The 22483-nt window shown below is 41.4% G+C and overlaps 2 protein-coding genes across 2 annotated transcripts in view; one reads left to right on the top strand and one right to left on the bottom strand.

Moving 5' to 3' along the window:
- Positions 1-7015: 7015 nt before the first annotated feature.
- On the bottom strand, positions 7016-9105 carry LOC126399156 (trace amine-associated receptor 1-like). Its single transcript, XM_050058985.1, has 4 exons — positions 8862-9105; positions 7545-7766; positions 7179-7472; positions 7016-7053 (listed from the first exon to the last, which is right to left on the bottom strand). The coding sequence occupies exons 1-4, from the start codon at positions 9103-9105 to the stop codon at positions 7016-7018; spliced, it is 798 nt and encodes a 265-aa protein (XP_049914942.1).
- A 17-nt stretch (positions 9106-9122) lies between these two features.
- LOC126399155 (trace amine-associated receptor 1-like) overlaps positions 9123-22483 on the top strand; it is a 17583-nt gene continuing 4222 nt past the window's right edge. Inside the window, exons 1-2 of the mRNA XM_050058984.1 lie at positions 9123-9326; positions 11625-11677. Coding sequence (XP_049914941.1) covers positions 9123-9326; positions 11625-11677 — 257 coding nt within the window. The remainder of the gene's footprint in view (positions 9327-11624; positions 11678-22483) is intronic.

The following is a 22483-nucleotide window of genomic DNA, read 5'->3' as shown; positions in this document are numbered from 1 at the left end:
TGAGTGCATACTCAGCAGTGCCCCTGCTGGCTGGAGCAGGTATTTTAACAAATCAGTCACACACGTCATTTATAACACTCCCTGCAGTGTAAATGGCCTGCAGCCCCAGGCAGTCTATCAGTCTGTAAAGGGGCTATAAAATAAGCAACATGATTTTTTTTTTCATTTGTGTGTGTGAGACCTTGTGGAAGTCACACTACCAAAGACCTAAAATGGCGGACGTGAACACATCACGGCAGGTGATTTGTGCAAGAAAATGTTGACAAAGCCGCTGGTTCCACATGCTCCTTGAAAATAATCTAATAAAATAATAATACATAATATCTATCTATCTATCTATCTATCTATCTATCTATCTATCTATTTGAATTTGCTTTGAACCTTTATTTATGTGGGACTTATTGTTATTTAACTCTGGGCTCAGTTGAGTAAAATTACAATTACAAGCACATGCTAAGTATATCAGTTCAATCAATCAATTTTATTGCCTCACAGGGCTTTACAGCATACAACATCCCTCTGTCCTTTGGACCCTCACAGTGGATAAGGAAAAACTCCCCAAAAAAAACCCTTTAACAGGGGAAAAAAAAACGGTAGAAACCTCTCTCTCTCTCTCTCTTTCTCTCTCTCTCTCTCTCTGTCTCATTGTGTCATGCGGATTACTGTTAATTTAGTATGCTGATCTGTTCTGTACGACATCTATTGCACGTCTGTCCGTCCTGGAAGAGGGATCCCTCCTCAGTTGCTCTTCCTGAGGTTTCGACCGTTTTTTTTCCCCGTTAAAGGTTTTTTTTTTGGGGAGTTTTTCCTTATCCGCTGCGAGGGTCATAAGGACAGAGGGATGTCGTATGCTGTAAAGCCCTGTGAGGCAAATTGTGATTTGTGATATTGGGCTTTATAAATAAAATTGAATTGAATTGAATTGAATCCCTCTTCCAGGACGGATAGACGTGCAATAGATGTCATACAGAACAGATCAGCGTAATAAATTGATGAAATTCAATGAGACAGAAAGAGAGACAGAGAGAGAGAGAGAGAGAGAGAGAGAGAGAGAGAGAGATGCCGGACAGACGGTAATGACAGTAGCTTACAACATTAATGAAAGTAATAATATTATCGTTATAGTTCTGGCTACTGTGGTACAATATGTTGAAAGTATATATTAATATCTGGCAGTATACATGTGTGACAATAGTCATATGTGTATAATAACAGTAGAAGTATGACTAATGACTAATGATGGCAGCAGCAGCAGCAGGAGGCATCATCACAACCACACACGTCACACTATGCAGGCACCGCTGCAATACGAGTTAACCTGAGAGACAGTGGAGCACAAAGGCTCTGGAGAAGAAGCCGAGTTAGTGACATCCAGAGTGGCTGAGTTAGCAATGTTACTTAATGTTGTTACTTAATAATATGAAATCTGATTTCATTGAATGGATGAATCTTCCTATAAATTTTACTGGAAGAATCAACTTGTTTAAAATGACGTGGCTTCCAAAGTTTTTATTTCTGTTTTCAACAGTACCAATTACTCCAACTAAAATATTTTTTAATAAGGCATATTCCATTATCACAGACTTTATATGGAAAAATAAAAACCATAGAATGAAAAGGAAGGTTTTACATCTTCCAAAGGCGGAAGGAGGCTTTGACCTTCCAGATTTAGAATTATATTATCTAGCTACTCAAGTATTTTATTTACGACATATAGTCAAAAATACAATAGAAGAGCAATGGATCCACATAGAAAATGCTCAAGTCTATCCACAAAACCTTTTTTCTTATATATTTTTAAAGAATAAAAATATTAGTTTGGTCAATTTTATAGTTAAAAATTTAGCAGCAATTTGGAGAAAAATGAAGAATGCGATGAATGAGGTGATATCTGTTCCAAAAAATACTCTTATGGAATAATCCTTGGATAGTTCTTCAAAACTCATCATTAAACTAGATATCATGGAAGGATAGAGGTATAGAAACCATTAATGATATAATGAATGGAAATAAATTAAGTCTTGGAAAGATCTGCAAAATAAATTTGGGCTGTCTAATGAAGAAATCTTCAGATATATGCAACTTAAAAGTTTAATAGTTTAACAGGTAAAGTTTACAGGATCTTACAAGAATCATATCCGGTAGATACTTTGTTGCAATCTAGAATACATTTGTGGAACCAAGACTTAAAGAGAAATGATATTAAGTTAAGATGGAGGGATGGTTGGAAATTAACAAGAGATATTACAGCCAATGTTGCCAATGCCAAAATTTTAAATAATTTATAGAACTTATTGTACAAGAGATAAAGTTAATAAATATAACAAAGATATGTCAGGGAGTTGTAAATGTGGAACTACAGACTCGTTAATTCATGCGTTTTGGGAACGTAGTAAAACTCACAAGATTTGGTTAGATATAGAACACTGGTTGTCAGAAGTGTTGGGGGTGAAATTTAATTTTGATCCATCATTCTGTTTATTTCAAAATTTGTCACAGGATACAGTGAGGTATCCACATAGATGGATTATAATTTTTTCATCAATTATACTAAAAAAACTGATATTCAAACACTGGAAATCTATATACGCTCCTTCATTGTTACACTGGAAAAGAGAGCTGTGTTATTATTTGAACACAGAAAAGGCAATAGCCACTGAAAAGAACAAATTAACTATTGGGGCGTTGGTGGCTTAGTGGTAGAGCAGGCGCCCCATGTACAAGGCTGTTGCTGCAGCAGCCCGGGTTCGACTCCAGCCCGTGGCCCTTTGCTGCATGTCACTCCGTCTCTCTCTCCCCCGTTTGCGCTTGTCTGTCCTATCAAATAAAGGCTGAAAAGCCCCAAAAATGATCTTAAAAAAAAATAAAAGAAAAGAACAAATTCACTCAATTTGAAATTATATGGGGAAAAGTGTTAGAAACATTGAGAACGTAAAAGATTTGCTCAGATATGAGGATGTTGAGGTTGAGCATGTTTGTGGGTGGAGGTAAATATGTGTTGTTATTGTGGATTGTTTTAGTTTTGTTCTGGGTTTGTTTTGTCTTTTTTTTTTTTTTTGGTTCGTTTGTTTGTTGGTCTCGAGTTGTTTTTCTTGTTTGTTTGTACTCATTAAGAGTATGGGTCTTTTGTTTTATGGATGTGAAAAAGTTTAAATAAAATCATATTTAAAAAAAATAACCACTTCAGATCAAGACTAAGTGACAGCCACCTACATGACATTTTACGCATGTCTACCACTGCTCTCGAACCAGACCTGCCCTATGTACTGAAATCCAGATCTCAGTTTCACCCTTCACATTAGTGTCAGTAGCTTACCTGTTGCACTGTTATCAGATTTACACAGAGTTGTATTTCACAGAGTTTCTGAATGTTTTAAATTTCTGCTGGAAAATCAGATAGCTTGAATGCTCTGATGTATTCATCTGAATGCTTACATTTGGTTCAAGACTAAGTGACACCAACCTACGTGACATTTTACGCATGTCTACCACTGCTCACGAACCAGACCTGCCCTATGTACTTAAATCCAGATCTGTTTCACCCTTCACATTAATGTCAGTAGCTTGCCTGTTGCTCTATTATCAGAATTACAGAGTTTCTGAATGTTTTAAATTTCTGCTGGAAAATCAGAAAGCTCTGATGTTTTCATCTGAATGCTCACATTTGGTTACTTCATTGTTTGCTGCGTGAAAATGAAAATATTAAATAACAGAATATTTATATGCATCTTTTATTGTTTAAAAAATGTCATCAGGGACTGTTGGCCCTCGGGCACTTTGCAAAATAAAGAGATGATCTGCACACCAATTGAAGTTTCCATAGAACAATTTATTTAATCATAGTGTGACGAACATTGGAAACGCCATCTTTAAATACCCATCATGCATTGTCCAGAAAGATATAATAAAATAAATAACTTGTGCAAATATAAAGACTAACAGACAGGTATAAGCAAGAAAAAATATACATAGAAAAATATATATTATTATACACATATGAGTGACGGTCCAATATATATATAAAGAGTGAGCTCTGAAACACACATACATAGGAAAGTATACATATGTGTCAGACATCCCTCTCCACATACATAAAAAAAAATCTTCATTGAGTCCCTTAGGGGCCAAAGTGCCGAGTGTATGAATCCAGAAAACCTCCCGTTTGAGTAACATAGAGTATAAAATCTAAGTTTTGAGCCATGACTCCTTCTATTCTGGCTCCCGGGGACTCATACCATCCAACTCTTCTTAAAAGAGTATCCCCATGTCCCAATTTAATCGCATCACGATGGATCTGCAGTTCAGATGAGGATTTTAAAACACAAACAAAAGAACGTGAAAAATTATTTAGACAAAGGGGATACAAGGAAACCTGGATACACAATGCCTCCTCAGCTGTCTCCAACATGTCAAAACTGAATGTCTTACTCAAACTAGATCTAAAAAAAAACAGACTATGGAACTACATTTGCTATGCAGTATTCACCTGTTTCCAGTGACATTGAAAAAACTGTTAAAAAACACTGGCATATTGTGGAGACCGATCCTGCCTTGAAGAAATGTTTCCCCAAACCTCCCTGAGTGGTACACAAACGACCCCCCAGTCTACGGAATATGCTGGTGAGAGCGGACCTCCCCCTCCAATCACCTTCTCACTTTCTCAGTGACATTCCCTCTGGTAACTATCCATGTGGTCACTGCCAACAATGTCATTTCACTTAGAAAACAAACTTTTTTAATAATCCTCATACAGGAAAGAAAATGAAAATTAATGGTATCATAACTTGTTCTACTCATAATGTCATTTACATGTTGAAGTGCCCGTGTGGACTAGCTTATATTGGTAAAACTGCAAGACCTTTAAACACTTGCATTACAGAACACCGCAGTAACATCTAGCGATGGGCAAAGCAGTTCTTTAGATGTTACTGAATCACTAGAATCAGTTCACTAAAAAGATTCGTTCAAAAGATTCGTTTACTGAATCGTTCAGTGTCAGAGGTGCCCTGACTGTGTACTGCGTGGTCCGACTCACTGAACTGATACACGGCTGAGCTGCTGCATCTGCCGTGCACTGGTGAGTCTCATTACTGGCCAGCCTAACATTTTAAGTTTGTTTATCTGGAAACTAAGTCTGTTAAAACAATGGAGAGGTGTGTGATTGTGTTCCTGTGGCTTGACCTCTGGCTACATTAGCTGTTAGCTTGGAGAAAACGGTCCCTATGAAAGTGTATCACTGAGAAGAAATGATTTGAATCACTCAGGGATTGGGGTTACGTCGTTCACAGAGTGATTTGTTCACCGAGTGATTCCTCACGCAGTAGGCAGTTCCTCCCTGCACCCTGGCTGCCTCGCGAGTGATTCATTGTTCCCACGGACGGAATTGGCAGTTCCACTCTCGGCCTGCATGCTCGCTGCTGAGCTCAACTGAACTGAGAAATGAACAAATCAGTTCCGGAAGTGATTCAGTTCAGTACGTTCACTCAACAGATTCGTTCTTTTGAACGATTCGTTCGCAAACGACACAACACTAGTAACATCAGAAATAATGTTTCTTCTAGCCCCGTGGCTGTACATTTTTCAGAGGCAAGGCACAATATCTCTACTCTCAGATACACTGGTATCGAGGTCATTATACAACCACGCAGAGGGGGGGATTTAAACTCTATGTTACTCAAACGGGAGGTTTTCTGGATTCTTACACTCGCCGCTTTGGCCCCTAAGGGACTCAATGAAGATTTTGATATTAGACCTTTTCTGTGACTTTTTCCTGTTCTCTATATATGTTTTGAAAAAAAATTCAAATGTGCGAGTGCATATAAATGATAATATTAACACTGGTGTTTCATTTCCCTACAAAATTAGACGCCCTCTTTTTAAGATGAGTACTTTATGACGACTCTTAGCCTGAGTCCTACTTTGGGAGTACGAACTAAATTGAGGTATAATATATTGTGTAAATACCTTCTTTTTTGTCTTAAACCCAGCCCTATGTGTATAGGTTATAGATTTTTTATGTATGTGGAGAAAGATGTCTGACACATATGTATACTTTCCTATGTATGTGTGTTTTAGAGATCATTCTTTAAATATATATATCGGACCGTCACTCAAATGTATATAATATATATTTTTCTATGTATATTTTTTCTTGCTTATACCTGTCTGTTAGTCTTTATATTTGCACAAGCTATTTATTTTATTATATCTTTCTGAACAATGCATGATGGGTATCTAAAGATGGCGTTTCCAGTGTTCTTGTCATAAGTCTGAGGAAGAGCCTGCTGGCTCGAAACGTCACACTATGATTGAATACATTTTTCTATGGGAGCTTCAATTGGTGTGCAGATCATCTCTTTATTTTGCACGTATATACTTTTTTTGATGCAGCACACTGAACTTTTTCACTGTCGGATGTGCATGTTTTTTTATCTTGGCCCTCGGGCACTTTTACATGATCAAATATGGCCCTCCTTGAAAAAAGTTTGGACACCCCTGCACTAGAACAACTTTGTTTAGTTTTTCTCAGAAAATTAGAGATAGTGTCTGGTACCAGTATTCAAAATTTGTATTTTTTATATTGTGTTTCATGCATACTGTATGTCACATTTCACGCTTTATTTCTTTGCAAATGTTGATAGAATGATTTCTTTTTAAAGGCCTTTTTGAGTATATTTTCTCAGGTCATTTTTGCAGTTCAGTTATATAAAAAAATCTGGTGTCATGTAAAAATACAGTATAGAGTTGTACTTAAATAAATGACTGCCAAAGGTCCAATGGATTAAGGTTAAGAAAGGTTTAATCTTAATTGTATGACCTCTTCTCACTACTGGTTCATCCACAGACTATTTCAGCACTCTAGAGTGTATGTCAGAGTAGTTTTGCAGCAGCAAAATCACCTTGAAATATTTTCCCAGAAATGATCATTCCAAAAGCTGATCTGAACCAGCTGTAAAAGAAAGCATAAATAAATGGATTGATCATTGAGTTCAATAGTGTCAACCAGTTCAGCGTTTCAAACAGTGGAAATGACACTGTCACAGGATTCAAAGTCTTAAGAGAAAAAACGATCATGTAGGGAGTCCAGCACATCAGAAAAGCTCCCAGTACGATAGCCAAAGTTTTTGTGGCCTTTCTCTCGTTCTTACTAATGGTTGTTCCAGACTTTGAGCTCTGACAGGTTGTGTTCCTGATGCTGTGTGCCTGTCTCTGTGCCACCAGGAAAATCTTTAGGTAGATAGAGAGCACTATGATGACTGGTCCGTAAAATGAGGAAATTATTCCGAATGTGTTTATTAGTAAAACATGAAGGAAACAATTTTCTTTACATCTTTCTTGGTGTAAATCATGTACCATGAGGCTAATTGTAACACTAGCTGAAGCACTCCAGCTGACCAGAATCATGACCACAACAACACGACCATTTAACTTAGTTCTGTATGTCAGAGGCTGACACACTGCATAATATCTGTCTATGGAAATACAACATAAATTGAAAAAGGAAGCTGCACTCAGTATTCCATCAAAGCTGCCTCGCACTTTGCAAAATAAATGTTCATAATACAAACATGAGCTAAGAGAGAAGGCCATGCTGAGAGGAAAAACTACAACACCAACAAGCAGGTCAGCTACAGCCAGAGAGAGGATGAGAGAGTTTGTAGGAGTGTGGAGCTGTTTGAAGTAAATGATAGAGATTATTACCAGAAGGTTTCCACATACTGTAACAACAGACAACAAGCCAAGGAAAATATACAATAAAACACATGCTGTAGAAGGAGTGCTTGTGAGTAAGTAAGAGACATTATGTATTTCAAAGCAGGGATGCATGTCATAAACAACAGTAGATTTGGGGTCCATGCTCCTATAGGTTATTGAAATAAGATTGTCATTAGATTTTAACAGCACCGTCAAACTTAGAAAACATGTTTTTAGTCCTACAGTGTAATGCACAAGACAAACATAATTTTTTTTAAAAGATTAAAAGGAGATTTTGAGTTCATGGTAACTGTCCAAGCAGTTGAATACCATAACCAGTATACCAGCAGGAGAGTCCATGCATCAGTGTTGTTGATAGGTATCTGTGGCCACTGTGCCCTGCAGGACTTAGTCGTGATATTTTTCAACCATCATCTCATTACCATAATTAGGACACACTTTGGTTGTGCAATCCAAATCTGAAAACAGCACATAATAACCAAGATGAATAAAGATTTACTAAGCGCGCGTGTGTGTGTGTGTGTGTGTGTGTGTGTGTGCAGTGCAAAACACATTCTGTAAATCATTTCTAAACATGCTAAAATTCATGGTAATTCCCAAAATCAGACACGTATGAGGGTAAATTATGGGATCATTTAGGTCAGTAGGTCAGTGTATGTATGGATCATTTAGGTCAGTGTATGTATGGACTGAAGCAACACAGGCATGAGAGACCTAAATGCAGGACAGCCAGCAGGTGGAGGCGGAAAGGATACTTTAAATGAAGCTAGCGGGTTCACAGATACATACGGTCAACATCAGATGGACAGGCAAACAGGCAGGAACAATCAATAGGAAAAAAAACAAGGATGCATGGAAAACAAAAGAGAACATTAGCAGATAATCCTGGGAAGCCTGGGAACTGAAGACCATGCTGGGGACTTCAGGGAGATAGCCTGGCTGCTGCACAGGGGCAGAACATAAGACCTTAGGCAGATGGTCTGGGGGCTGGACAAGGGTAAAGCAGGGAATTTCAGGTGAATGGCCTGTAGCAGATGGCAAGAACCAGCCTGGAGGTTAGCCAGTATGCTGGGGCAGCTCTATAGGACAATCAGGAGGTCAACCAGATGGACTGAGCAAACCTAGAGGGCGACCACAAGGCCAACCAGACAGGTAGAGCACCTCTGGCATCCCACCAGAACCTGAAGACGAGACCCCACAAGGACCCAGAAGCAGGACGCTAGGAGACAGGACCCCACTGGATTTTGGAGATGGGACCTTCAGAGGTGAGCCCCCACTGGAACTCGGAGATGTGACCCCTTGGTAACAGGACCCCGCTGGAACTTGGAGCTGACACGGAGCAGATCTGGGGGTGACCACAAGGCCAACCAGACAGAGCACCTCTGGCATCCCACAAGAACTCTCAGATGGGACCCCACCAGAACTTGGAGATAGGAACCCCCTGGAGGATGACCACAGAAGCAGGACCTCACTGGAACTCTGAGACTGGACTCTCAGAGACAGGATCCCTCTGGAACTTGTTGACAGAATCCCACTGCAGGACGGCCATGGAGACAGAACCCCCACTGACAGAAGAAGGCAGTGATGGGACCCCTCTGAAGCATGACCCAGTTAGAGGATAACCACAGAACTTCAGATCAGGAATGGAAGCCAGCAACTGAAGATCCAGGTGCAGGTTGGAATTGTGAAGAGTCTAACAAGAAGCCTGCGACAGGACAGCTGAGCTGGAGTCTGGTGGAACCAGGGAACAGTAACAAAAGAGGGCAGCCACAGCTCTGAAACTTTGGGATGCTGCAGTTCAACAACAAAGGGTAGCCACTGCTGACAAGTCACAGCAGATTGCTGGTGCTCAGCAGGAACTGCAGAGGGCATATGCAGCTCAACAGAAACAATAAGGGGCAGCTGCAACTCTAGGACTTGGGGCTTATGCAACTGTGGAACTTGGGGCTGCTGCATTTAAGTGCAAGCAGGGACTTGGGAGTGCTGCAGCTCAGCATGGACAGAAATCTGGACAGTCTATTACTGAGGCCCAGTGGGGGCAGGATGTTGCTGCAGCCCAGCAGGGACAACAGGGGGCAGCTGCAGCTCTGGAACTTTAGGCTGCTGCAACTGGAACAACAGGGGTTTGCGGCAGTTAAGCAGGGATGGGTGTCAGCTGGGCTACCAGGAGACAGGGAGAACAGTTGTTGACTGGACTGCTGATTCCGGAGCAGAGGAAATGTCAGCTTGGATCTCCGACTGAGAAACAGAGAAGACATCGGACAGCACCCGCAAATCCAGTTCTGTGTTCTGCCAGTATCCTTGCCATATTGGTAGCATGAGGCAATACCTACAGCCCAATCAGGTTGCATACCGGTGGTCCAGCTCTTCTGGGATGGCACATTTATACGTGCTTTCTCAAGAGGATTTGCTGTGTCGGCCAGAACAGTCTCAAGAGCATGGAGGAGATAACTGGAGACCAGCTGTTACATGGGGAGAGCTTAAAAGGGCTGTAGAAGAGCATCAACCCAGCAGCAGGACCAGTAACTGCTCCTTTGTGTGAGGAGGACCAAGAGCAGCACTGCCAGAGCCCTACAAAATTATTTCCACCAGGCTACTGGTGTTTCTGACCAGTAGACTCCACAAGGGTGGCATGAGGGCCCAACATCATCTAGTGGGACCTGTGCTCACAGCCCAGCTCGATTGACATTCACTGAAGAACACCAGAATTGTCAGGTCCACCACTGGCGCCTCACTCTCGTCACAGATGACAGCAGGTTCACACTGAACATATGTGACAGTTGTGAGAGAGTCTGGAGATAGCATGGTGAACAATATGCTGCCTGCAACATCATCCAGCATGACCAGTTTGGCGGTGGGTCAGTGATGGTCTGAGGAGGCATATCCTTGGGGGGGGTCACACAGACCTCCATGTCATAGCCAATGGTTGCCTGACAGCTGTTAGGTAGCTGGATGAAATCCTCAGAGCGATTGTAATGTAGGTGGTTGGAATTTGTAATTTGGAGGTTATTGTTAAACTTTGTACAGGTCCTTTAAAATCAAGTGGTGAGCATGGTATTAAAACCAAAGAGATTAGAATCAGAATCAGAAAACCTTTATTGTCCCTTGCAAGAAGCAATGGAAATTCGTCTCTGACGTGCTCACAAATATACATGGAATAAAAACACAAGTTAAAACACAGTTTAAACATAGAACATCAATGCAGAATAAATACAGTGAGGACATTAAAAGATTTCATTGTGAGTTGTTGATGGTGTTGATGGCGGATGAAATGAATGATTTTTTGACTAAGTTTGTTCTTGCTCGAGGGACCCTGTATCTATGGCCTGAAGGAAGGAGTTGAAATGAGTTGTGGAGCAGATGTGAAGGGTCGTGTATGATGGTGGTGGCTTTCCGTCTGACTGCCTGAGTGTGGAGGTCTGAGAGAGAGGACTGTGTGATGCCTGTTATTTTACTTGCATGTTTGATGATCCGTGACAGTTTGGATTTGTCCTTTACAGAAAGAAATGTGTACCAGGTGTCACTCTCCTGCAGCAGCACAGCTCCTTAATCTTAGAGATGTTAAGCTCTGGAAGCTAGATGACAGCAGCTTTTCAGTTAAAAACAATATTGTGATTTATTACAATATGTTTCAACGGCCCATGAACATGTTAATGGCTCTTTTTAAATGTGGAAGTCTAAAAAAGAACATGTCCTTAAAACAATCACTGAAATGAGCCAAGCATAAACACATTGCAACAGGTGTCTAAAATGAGTCCGAGTCTAGCTAAAAAATGCACCGGGCCAAGACTCCAATACTAAAAACAAGGGGAAATAAAGGGTCCAAATAGGCCTACTGGCCGTTTTTTACTCCGGGGGGCGTGTCCGTCTTCACACAGCTCTTATGTCTCTTGTGGCTTCCTCTGTAGGAGAATGGACTCGCTGGCCGGAACACGCGACGAGGCAGAGTTCCTCACACTGTGTGAATACACAACACAGAGGCAGTGTGGGTTCACAACAACAGCACAACTCAGATGCAGCTCTCTCTCACATGCCAGGATGCTACTAAAGCCAGTGGGTACTTACGCGGCGAGGCAGAGTTCCTCACTCTGCCACTGCCACACAGTTGCGTCATAACACTCTGGGCTTTCTTGACTCTGCTGTCAGCTCCCCGCACTCCACTAGCGTCTAGTCAATAGTCGGTGCAGGAGTTGTCGTCCTCTTCCCTCCTCGGTGTGTCGGTGTTGTCAACTCTTGGCGCTACTTGCAGGCTCGTCTGCTGTCCTTGTGTTCCTCACCTGTCTGCTCCTCTCTGGCCTCTCTGCTTCTCTTAAAGGGATAGTGCACCCAAAAATGAAAATTCAGCCATTATCTACTCACCCATATGTCGATGGAGGCCCTGGTGAATTTTTAGAGTGCTCACATCCCTTGCGGAGATCAGCGGGTGGAGCGGCTAGCATACCTAATGGTAGACGGCGCCCCAGACTAACGTCCAAGAACACAAAATTGAATCCACAAAGTATCTCCATACTGCTCATCCATAGTGATCAAAGTGTGCTGAAGCCGCGACATAAAAAGTCGTTTGGAAAAATGTCATATGAACTCTGTTTTTAGCCTCACTGTAGCCTGTAGCTCTGACTGCTTCTCTGTGCTCCGCGTTCACGTGTGCGCGCTCAGGGTGATCGGTGATCTCTGAAGAGCAACAGTCTCATCAGTACTGATGTCCAGATTCTCAAGTGCAGGCATCGCCAATTCCCAGTCTGAGCAGCAAAGACTTTCCTCATCCGTTGGCATTGCTTTGCATTTGAAACAACTACACCACCAGGTTTCCAGTGCTTGACTCCGGTATTCTGCGGTTGGCTGAGGGTTAGGCTCATGAGCTGCGGCGGCTGCTTCGTCCAGTAGCCTGAGTTCCGTCCGTATACTCGGGCTCAAACAAATACGGCTCAACAAAGAAATGCTGTTCCTCCTCAGTTTCAAAGTCTTCAGACATGTTGGGCTTTCCTTTGCTAAAAGACCGTAGTGCAAATTATCTTTTAGCTACTGTGGTTACTGTTGTCTCTGCCTGCGGTGCACGCGTCACGTGATATAAACACAGGTGAGCAAAGCTCATGCTTTCGCTGGTCTTGCGCAGGCGCGCACACGTGAGCGCGGAGCACAGAGAAGAAGTTAGAGTTACAGGCTGCTGTGAAGGTAAATGCACTTCACAGGTGCAGGTTATAAACATAATGACAAATGCCCCAGCAGGAAGTAAAATAATACAATAAAAACTCAAACCATTTCAACCTAAAACCAAACAATAAAAGACAATAAAATCAAGCAGTATAACCCATCAAACACAACAGAATATGCAGATAAAAACACAAAACTAAAGTAAAATCATGCACAATAAATACAATGCCCTGCCTCATGTTGCCAGAGTGTGTACGAAGTTCCTGGATGACAAAGGCCTTGATGCTATTGACTGGCCCTCTCATTCCCCTAACCTAAATCCAATTGAGCACCTATGGGACGTTATGTATTGGTACATCCAATGCCACCACCACAGCCTGTCCACGAACTGTCCACAAACTCACTCTGGGAGAAGATCCCCTAGGACACCATCCACCAAATCATCAGGGCCCAGTATTTCAAAGTGATCTGCTAGGATTATCCTGGCCGGATTGGATTACATCCTGATCTGATCTGAAAACTGGGTATTTCAACACAGATCAAGAGGATCCTGATCCTAAGGATCAGGATTCAGATCTGGTCATCCAGTCCTCCCTTTAATCCAGATAAAGGCTGCATTTGGGTATTTCAAAAGTTAAGGCAGAGATCTGGATCAATTTGATACCAAATTTCAGGATTATTTGGATCCCACCTCAGAGGTGGATTTGACAAAGCCTCAGCTCCACTTCTCCTAGATATTGTTACTCAAGATGTCCATTACACTTAATCTAAATTAGTGTTTTAGTTCTAAGTACTTTCAAGAATAGAAAAAATATTGTTTGGCCTACTTCCTGAAACTGCTGTTAATAAGAGTAACAAATACAGACCTATTTCTCAACGTCTAGTTTCACCTAACATTGTAACTTGTTTGTACCAAAACATCCAACATAAATTGTGGTCAGACAAAGGCAAGGAAATGCAATGCAAAGCAAATTTATTTGTATAGTACATTATTTTCTTTACATAGAGTGCAAGAAACAACACAGGGATTAACATAATAAGCACATGGACAACAACTCAGTCCTCTGACACTTCTGAATGAACCGCATAACGTTAATTCATACTAGTACTGTGTATTTTTCCTATACTGCAGCAGTCTGCTCTGCACACGTTAAAACAAAAAAAAAAAAAAAAAAAAAAAAGTCCGCTGTGTTGGCAATAACATAACGTTAAACTCTGAACAGGTTGGTGTTTAAAGATTTCAAGTATGACGTACTTCAGATTAATTCCCTTTTAAATTAAGCCATAGGCCGCATTATACATCAACAAAGCCAGCTACCTCGCAAGCCTGCTAGCTACTTAACATGCAAGTCAATGGAGCCGCGTTAGCTACCGTTAGCATGACCTCGGCTCAATTAGAGATCGGCACACCCACATTTTAAGTAGGTGACAATTCAAATACCTGGCTCACATCAGACGGTGGGTGGCCTTCGTATGGTCTTAAAAACGCTACACATTAGGTAACGGTAAATTTACATTTTGATGTGAAAGCTGTGTTACCAACTGCTCCTTTCGTGAAGTAGTCCGCCATAGAGACAGAGTGCAACACGTCATAATCTGAAAGCCACGCCCCCAAAGGGAAAACATTTCAGATCCGGGGGCGGAGTCGTGAGATTTGGAAATCCATATCCAGTCAGTCTGGGATCAAAGTGATCCACCCTGCCAATGTTTTGAAATACCCAGATAAAGTCAGCAGGATCACCTTGATCCCTGACTGAGAAAAGAAGGATTTCATTATCCGGATTATTCTGATCCAGATTACAAGTTTTGAAATACTGGGCCCTGGAGCATGTCTAGTCTTGCATGACCAGCCTCCCTTACTTCGGAATGGGAGTCTGGGGACATTTGTCTTTTGTTTTGTAATAGAAATGGGCGGGGATATCCAGACCACATGACGGCGTTGCCATAGGTACGGCACGTGTGTTACACGCTTACAGTGGGCCAGGCTTGATAAATCATTTACCGTATCTCGTCGGTAAACAGGCCAAAACATCTCCTCCGCGTAAGGAATTTTAGACAGAGTTGCTGTAAATCCTTAATTTCTCCAATCTTGTGGACGTTGCAGCTCTGCTGAATCAAATGAAATCATATCCATTTTAATCTCTTCTTGCGATGCACTGAACACTTCCTTTTCTGTTGCACTACGGACAACAATTCGGGGAACAGCAATTCCGGTGTAGGCGGGTGTAAGGCAAAGCTACTCAGCCGTTGGTCGAGGAAGTACGGAATCCAATCACATCACTGCCGCTGGGAGCCAGCGCTAGTTCTATTACAACTTTCCTATGGGAATGTCCACAGACGACAGAGTCAGTCAGCGTGCTGACGTCATCGGCGTCTGTGTAAGAGACTAGAGCATGTCCAGACGTTGTTGGGAGTGCATTAAAACATGGGCCATACATACTACTGAGTCACATTACAAGTTGCCGTGATAAATTTCACGCAACTGGATCAGCATGTCGTTTAAATTTTTTACTTTGATTTTCGGTGTGATTTTTGAATCCAGTCCACTGTGTACTGATGATTTTGGTTTCCACTGACTGTTGTCAGGTCATTTTGTTCTCAACAAATTATAGGCTACAATGTACATCGGTAAAAATTTTGGTAACACTTTACTTGAAGGTATCTACATAAGGGTGACATAACACTGTCATAACTTTGACATGACACTGTCATGAACTTGTCATAAACATTATGTACATGTCATAAACGTTTATGACTGCTGTCATTAAGTGTCATTTGGTTTTTGTAATGACAAGTTGACATTGTTTGGGTTGTTTTGATGATGACAACTTGACATTAATTAAAGTGACATTACCAGAAGTTGTCTTTGTCTTGATAAGTTGACATTACATTTGTTTGGGATGTCCTTATTATGACAACTTGACCTTAACCAGGATGACATTACCACAAGATGTCTTTGTCATGACAACTTGACAAACAAAAAAAACCAACCTCTTTTTGTTTTTATGACAAGGTGACATGATGATTTTTATAATTAGATGTCCAAGGTTACAGACCGATTCTAACACTCGGTCAGATAGATGTCTGGCAAGACATGACACAAAACTGGCTGTCATGACACCATTATGACAGTGTAATGAATAAACTCTTTGACCTCAAGTAAAGCGGTACCATTTTGATTTGTCCAGTAGATACCATGATATCTATCTTCAGGACAAATCAAAATGGCCCAACACTGGTCATGACACCATTATGACAGTGTAATGAATACATTTTTTGACCTCAATTAAAGTGGTACCATTTTGATTTGTCATAAAGATATCATGATATCTTCACGACAAATCAAAGTGGTTGGGGTAATTACTTAAAAGAATGTAATGCATTGCACATTACTAGTTACTTAAAAAAAAAAAAAAAAAGTAATGCCGTACTTTACTTAATTACTCACTGCTGAAAATAATTAGTTACATTACTAGTTACCTTACTTTTGGATTACTCTGTCACATCACCTGAGATGCACCGTAACTTAATTGCCAATGAATAATATAAAGTTAAATCTTATACTGTATATACCCAGATCAGCACAAATCCTTATTTTAATATGGAGGACATACACAAGATCTCTCGTTTATGCTCTTTAATACAACAAAGCCAACAGCAAAGTTGTGAAAATCAGCCCTTACAGCACTTCACAGAGAAATGTGTCAAGAACAAGGCTACTGGCAATATGCAAAATGTCTCAAAATGAAATTATGATTAAAACTTTAATCAGAAACTTTTATCATCATTAAATGTCTATTTCTATTTTGAAATAAGCATCGTGAAAGTCAATTTCTTTACAATACAACAACATAATTTAAAAGAGGTTGTCCTTCCAACCATGTAATGCAAACATGAATTTGCTCAAAATAATATCAATAAATAAAATAAGATACTGGCCTTCATCATCATATCAGACGATGATGAGAATTCAAAGGAAAACAACATTGCATATGAAATATAATCTGAACTGTGCCAAACTGTTAACAGGCCAAACACACTCAACTCACTGCAGCTCACTCACCAAACTAGGGCTTTACAGCGGAATACCTCATGAGGAGGAGTCTCTCAAATTGTTTGTCAGACAACCTGTTCCTCCTCTGAGTCAGCACAAGACTGCCCAGGTGAAAGAGCCTCTCCACCAGTGCATTAGAGGGTGTAGCTGTGTTGAATTTAATACATGTAGTCTTTATTGTGGGGAAAAGGTTCAGAATCTCCATCTCCATCTCGTACATCCTGCTCATCATGGGGGGAAGCACAGCATTCTGTGGTCAGCAGTGTCCTTAAAGCATCTCTCCTCTCCTCTTCTTTCAGGCACCACACTTTAAATTTTGGCAGTGTAACAGCTGCAAGGAGAGCATCTTTGTTGTCCAACACCATCCCAAATCGTGTCTTCATGGCCTGTGAATGCAATATACAACGATTTGATGAGCTTCGCGATGCACAGCAGCTGTGTTGCATAGCTCAGCGGGAAGCATCATGTGGGTTAATGAGGTACTGTAAATTATATCTACGGATTCACTACAAAAAAAAAAAAATAGTTCAAAATAAATTTCAAAAAATAAAACAATGTATTTGGCTTTCAGATTTAAAATGATAAAACAGACCTACCTGTACTATGGCATTAGGCAAACCTACTGTAATCTGGGAGAGCCCGTTTTGCAGTGTAATCAACCAAAGAAAATCTTGGCCGACTGAGGTCGTCCATGATCTTCAGCTAATAGATTAGTCGTGGGGAAAAAAAAATCTGCACGTTATTTTTACTTTTGCGGTGGTGTACCCGTGTCACTCTGCAGTTACACCTCCAAAATGCTAGTCGGTGGTGGAGGAATCCATTAAGTGCTGTAAAGTTTAGTTGATTCAAAACACACATTTAATATGGCTTAATAGAGACAATTTCAAACACAAGTACACAAATTGGCTTCACTATAAATCGCAAAATTGACAGACAAACACTTGTCTTTATCTGGACACATTTCCCCCACCAATTCAACATGCTAATGTTATTAGCACAAGCCTATGGCATTTTAAATTGTATAAATTAGCCTAGCGGCTAGCGATCTTTCCCTCTTCTCATATAGCCTAAAACCAGGGACAACAGCAGCATTTATCAAAGGTAGCGGCACTCAATTTGGCTCCATTACAACTCACAACATTCACCGACAAAAAAACAACTGTCACACTAAACACATTTTCCAAGCAAATACAACACGCTAACGTTATCAGCGCCAGCCTATGGCATTTTACACTGCATACATTAGCCTAGCGACGAGCCGAGATTCAGGGCTGCCAACTCTCACGCATTGGCCATGAGACACACGCATTTGATTGTCTTCACAGGCTCTCACGCCACACCCCCGATTTCCCACGCTGCAGTGTCCGTCTGAGCCAAAAAAAAAAAAGTACCTGTTTCAATGCGCAATACACCTCCCGACCGCTATATTGGATGTTGGCGGCCTTGTGGCCCAATTGACACCGGGATTACACTCTGGGATAACGAAGAAGTGAGCGTACAGCCTGTCGGCAGAGAGACTTCGATTTCCCCCATTCTTTTCAGGTATGTATGTTAAGTGTTTATGCTCTTAAACTTTAAGTAACGTTTGCATATTTGGGTTTTTTTTTGGGCCACATCCAAGTACAACAAAGCACACGGATCTTAACAACTTTGACAGTAGCCTCCCTATTTTGGGAGACAGGCGAGCGGCTGAGGAAGGGGGCGGAGTTAAGATTGTCCCTCGCTGCGGGGAGAGAGGTCCCTCTCCTCGCTCCACACTTCGACTTATTTTCATTGTGCCGATGGTGGCTTGGAAAACCGCCCCTAACTGTGTCACATGGGCAGAAGGGAAGGCGGCCGGTTCTATTTCTCCCTCTCTGGGAGCCTGGGCTCAGAGCAGCAGCCCACCGCATCCATCCACCCCTCCCTCCCTCGCAGCCCGGCCGCACATACACCCCCCCGAGGCTCGGCTCTCTCTGCGGACAGAATGGTTTTATAGTAAGGGGAGGAGTAAAGGGAGGAGGGCAGGCTTTAGTGTGGACGGTTAGTGACCTCATTCGCCTTGAAAAAGAATCATTCGCCTCCGATGTAATGTAATGTAAATTCAAGTGTAGTAACCAGATTTCAAGCTGTAGAGGGCACTCCATACCACATTTTTAAAATAAAATGTAGATTTTCAACAGTTTGCACTAAACTGTCAAGATTTTGAGCAGGATCAGTCAGTAACACTACTATACAACCAGAAACAATGATTATCAGCTGAAAAAAATGGTTTTAGGGTTTAGTTACTCTTTAAGGAACTAATACTCCCATTCAGTGAAGGCTTTAATTCCTAGTCGACTGCAGAGGGAGTTCAACTCTGGGATGGGAATGTCAGTGATGCGGGACAGAGCATCATGGAATGAGTTCCATCTTGTTGTTGTCGGCACCATGAGTTTTCTTTTACACATGTAATCATCAAGCTCAGAGGCTACAGTAGAACGTCTGGTCTTCGTCCAGAGGGCAGAACACTTCCCAGTTGCACTTCTGTACACTGACTCGGGGTTCGCTGTCAGCCATTTGTCAACATCATTACTAGAAATAAATTTCAGTGTACGATGCACATCTCAAGTGAGGGGGTAGAGAAAACTGTCCCTCTGGGTCGGTGCTGCTGGAGAGCACTTCTTCAACATCTTGATCTTCACCCCCCTCCTCGTCTGAATCCGACGCTGCAAGCTCATACATCTTGAAAGCTTTGATCAAATTTGACCCATTGTCAGTTACAGTAGCGGTCACCTTGTGTGACAGTCCATACACTGAGTGAACCTGTTCAGTCCTCTGTCGTCCTTTAATTCTTTTGCAGGCAATTGCAGCCCCCTCACGCTGGAAATTGCTTGGGTCGATCCAGTGGGCTGTCATACCCTAAAAAACTTTTATAATGACTAGTCCAAATGTCAGTGGTAGTTGACACATACTCTAAGCTGTTAAATGTTTTTTAACTCAGTTTCTATCTTTACATAACACTGGTCCAGGCAGCTTGCAAAAGTTTTCCTGTCTGATGGCGGATGTCCGCTCCTCATTACCTGTATTTTACTCAGCATGTTTCGGAAAGACGGCGATTCCACTGTTGAAACAGGCAACATTTCCTCCACAATGTATGCTGCTACAAGCCTATTTATTTCTGCTTTTGTCGATACCTTTTGTTGAAAATCAAGCCTTGGCTGCTTGGCTGGTGTTACTTATCTTCAGCATCACTCAGGGTCTGCGGGTCTTTAATTTGCACACATCAAGGGGATAAACATGAGTTAGCGCAATAGATCATTTTGTAATCAAGGACATTCTCAGCATTTCGAAATTAAAAGAGATGTCTGGTATTTTGCACTTTGAGCCCCATTTCTGGGTTGTTTGTTTATGATGAAATAGAGTGGTTAAGACCCAAATCCTGACGATTGCTCCTTTTTGGACAATTTGGCTTTCCCCTGCCTGGCTTAACAGGCAGATTCACACATGTCTATGGCCATGTGTGAATCTGTCCTAAAACCACCCTAAACGTTCGTTGATGTTCTAACATAAACATCGTAGCAAACTGTGGTTGAAAGCACACTGAATTGCTATTCTTTGGTCCTCTCTCTTTAAACCAAGAGCACCATCTAGTGGGCTCAGAAAATAAAGAAATTGCTTAATGAGGCATGTCAGTGTAGTTTTGCATCAGCAAAATCACCCTGAAATATTTTCCCAGAAATGATCATTCTAAACACGACCATTTATCTTAGTTCTGTATGTCAGAGGCTGACACACTGCATAATATCTGTCAATAGAAATACAACATAAATTGAAAAAGGAAGCTGAACTCAGTATTCCATCAAAGAGGCTTTGCACTTCGCAAAATAAATGTTCATGATACAAACATGAGCTAGGAGGGAAGGCCATGCTGAGAGGAAAAACTACAACACCAACAAGCAGGTCAGCTACAGCCAGAGAGAGGATACACCAACAAGCAGGTCAGCTACAGCCAGAGAGAGGATGAGGTAGTTTGTAGGAGTGTGGAGCTGTTTGAAGTAAATGATAGAGATTATTACCAGAAGGTTTCCACATACTGTGACAACAGATAATGACCCAAGGAAAATAAATATTAAAACACATATTGTAGAAGGAGTGCTTGTGAGTATGTAAGAGACTTTATGCATTTCAAAGCAGGGATGCATGTCATAAACTAAAGAAAATGTTTGTTCCCTGCTCCTACAGGTTATTAAAATGATCTTGTCATTAATGATTAATAGCACTGTCAAACTCAGACCTCCAAACCCCCTCCCCAATTTCAATACCATAACCAGTATAGCAGGAGAGTCCATTCATCAGTGGTGTTGATGGCTCTCTGTAGCCACTGTGCCCTGCAGGACTTGATATTTTTCAACCCTCATCTCATTACCATAATTACAACACGCTTTGGTTGTCCAGTCGGATGTGGGAAACTGCAGAACAACAAAGATGAATAAAGATTTACTAAGGCTGTGTGTGTGTGTGTGTGTGTGTGTGTGTGTGTGTGTGTATCTGTGTGTGTGTGTGTCTGTACTGTATATCCGTGTGTCCCTATGCATGTGTATGTGTTTGGAGTGAAATATCCCCCCCCCCCCCCCCCCTAAAATAAAAAGTCATGCCATAGAGGGTGTTAATGAATGCACTTGCGCACAATTATTAATTGGCCCACAAATATTTTAATACTGACATAAGGGAAGGTATTGGTAATGATCAAATATAATTAAAAATATAAATTTAATTAAAAGAAGTGGTTGTATATCATGAGGTTATACATCATAGTAAAATCATGTGTTTTATTATTTTAGGATGACTTGGATGAGACAGCAGAGGTGTGGTCTTTACACATGATCAGGCCATCAAAGAACATTAATGTGCCAAGCGGCAGGCCTGCTGTCATGTATGCACTACCTGAGCTCTATGGAACGAGGGACTACCTTTCATCTGCCAATGATGGAGACTTGGAACTTTTTACCATTTATAAAGCTGTCTCTAGTTCGTACCGCCCCTCTTGAAGATCCGCATATTTATTTGAACCCAACAGCGACAAAAAGCCTTTCTCTATATGGCTATTTAGCGTAGCCTCGTGCGGGTCGGATGGACAGCGGAAGTCAGCAAACCAGAATACGGCACCCGAGGCGGAAGTGATTCTCGCCCGCAGCGGCCCGCAGCCATTAAACCACACAAGAAGAAGGAGCCGTGTTTACAGAGAGTGTTCTCCAAGTAAGTGGTACGCAACGGGCATTGCTGAACACATAACAGTTTTACCAGAGATGTATCTATAAGTACTTGGTTATACTTTTGATGTCATGACGGATAACGAAGGAGCACCATCTAAAAAAAAAAGAACAGAAGAAGGCTAAACGGGACAGTGATAGGGCTCGTGTAAACCTCGGTCGGGCATTCACCAAGTGGAGAAAGCTGAGAGAATTGAAAGGTTTTAAAACTGATCCCAAGTTGGCCCTTTTCCTAATTGACAGGTATGTAATTTTTGTTTTTATTTAGAGAATATAACGCAACTTGTTAGACGTTGTTTCACTTCAATATATGATGACATGGAAGTTATAA

Source organism: Epinephelus moara, chromosome 12 (genome assembly GCF_006386435.1).
Source record: "Epinephelus moara isolate mb chromosome 12, YSFRI_EMoa_1.0, whole genome shotgun sequence".
NCBI lineage: Eukaryota > Metazoa > Chordata > Actinopteri > Perciformes > Serranidae > Epinephelus > Epinephelus moara.
Note: the sequence above shows the minus strand (reverse complement) of the source record. Positions and strands in the feature narration are given on the sequence as shown.

Excerpts from the sequence above, each read along its gene's own strand:
- LOC126399156 (XM_050058985.1), bottom strand. The coding sequence starts at position 9,105 with ATGCCAGAGGTGCTCTGTCTGGTTGGCCTTGTGGTCACCCCCAGATCT. Across the intron at positions 7,473-7,544 it reads GTATTATGAACATTTATTTT|ACAGATATTATGCAGTGTGT; the intron begins GCAAAGTGCGAG and ends GTATTTCCATAG. Across the intron at positions 7,054-7,178 it reads CAGCATCAGGAACACAACCT|ACTTTGAATCCTGTGACAGT; the intron begins GTCAGAGCTCAA and ends TTTTCTCTTAAG.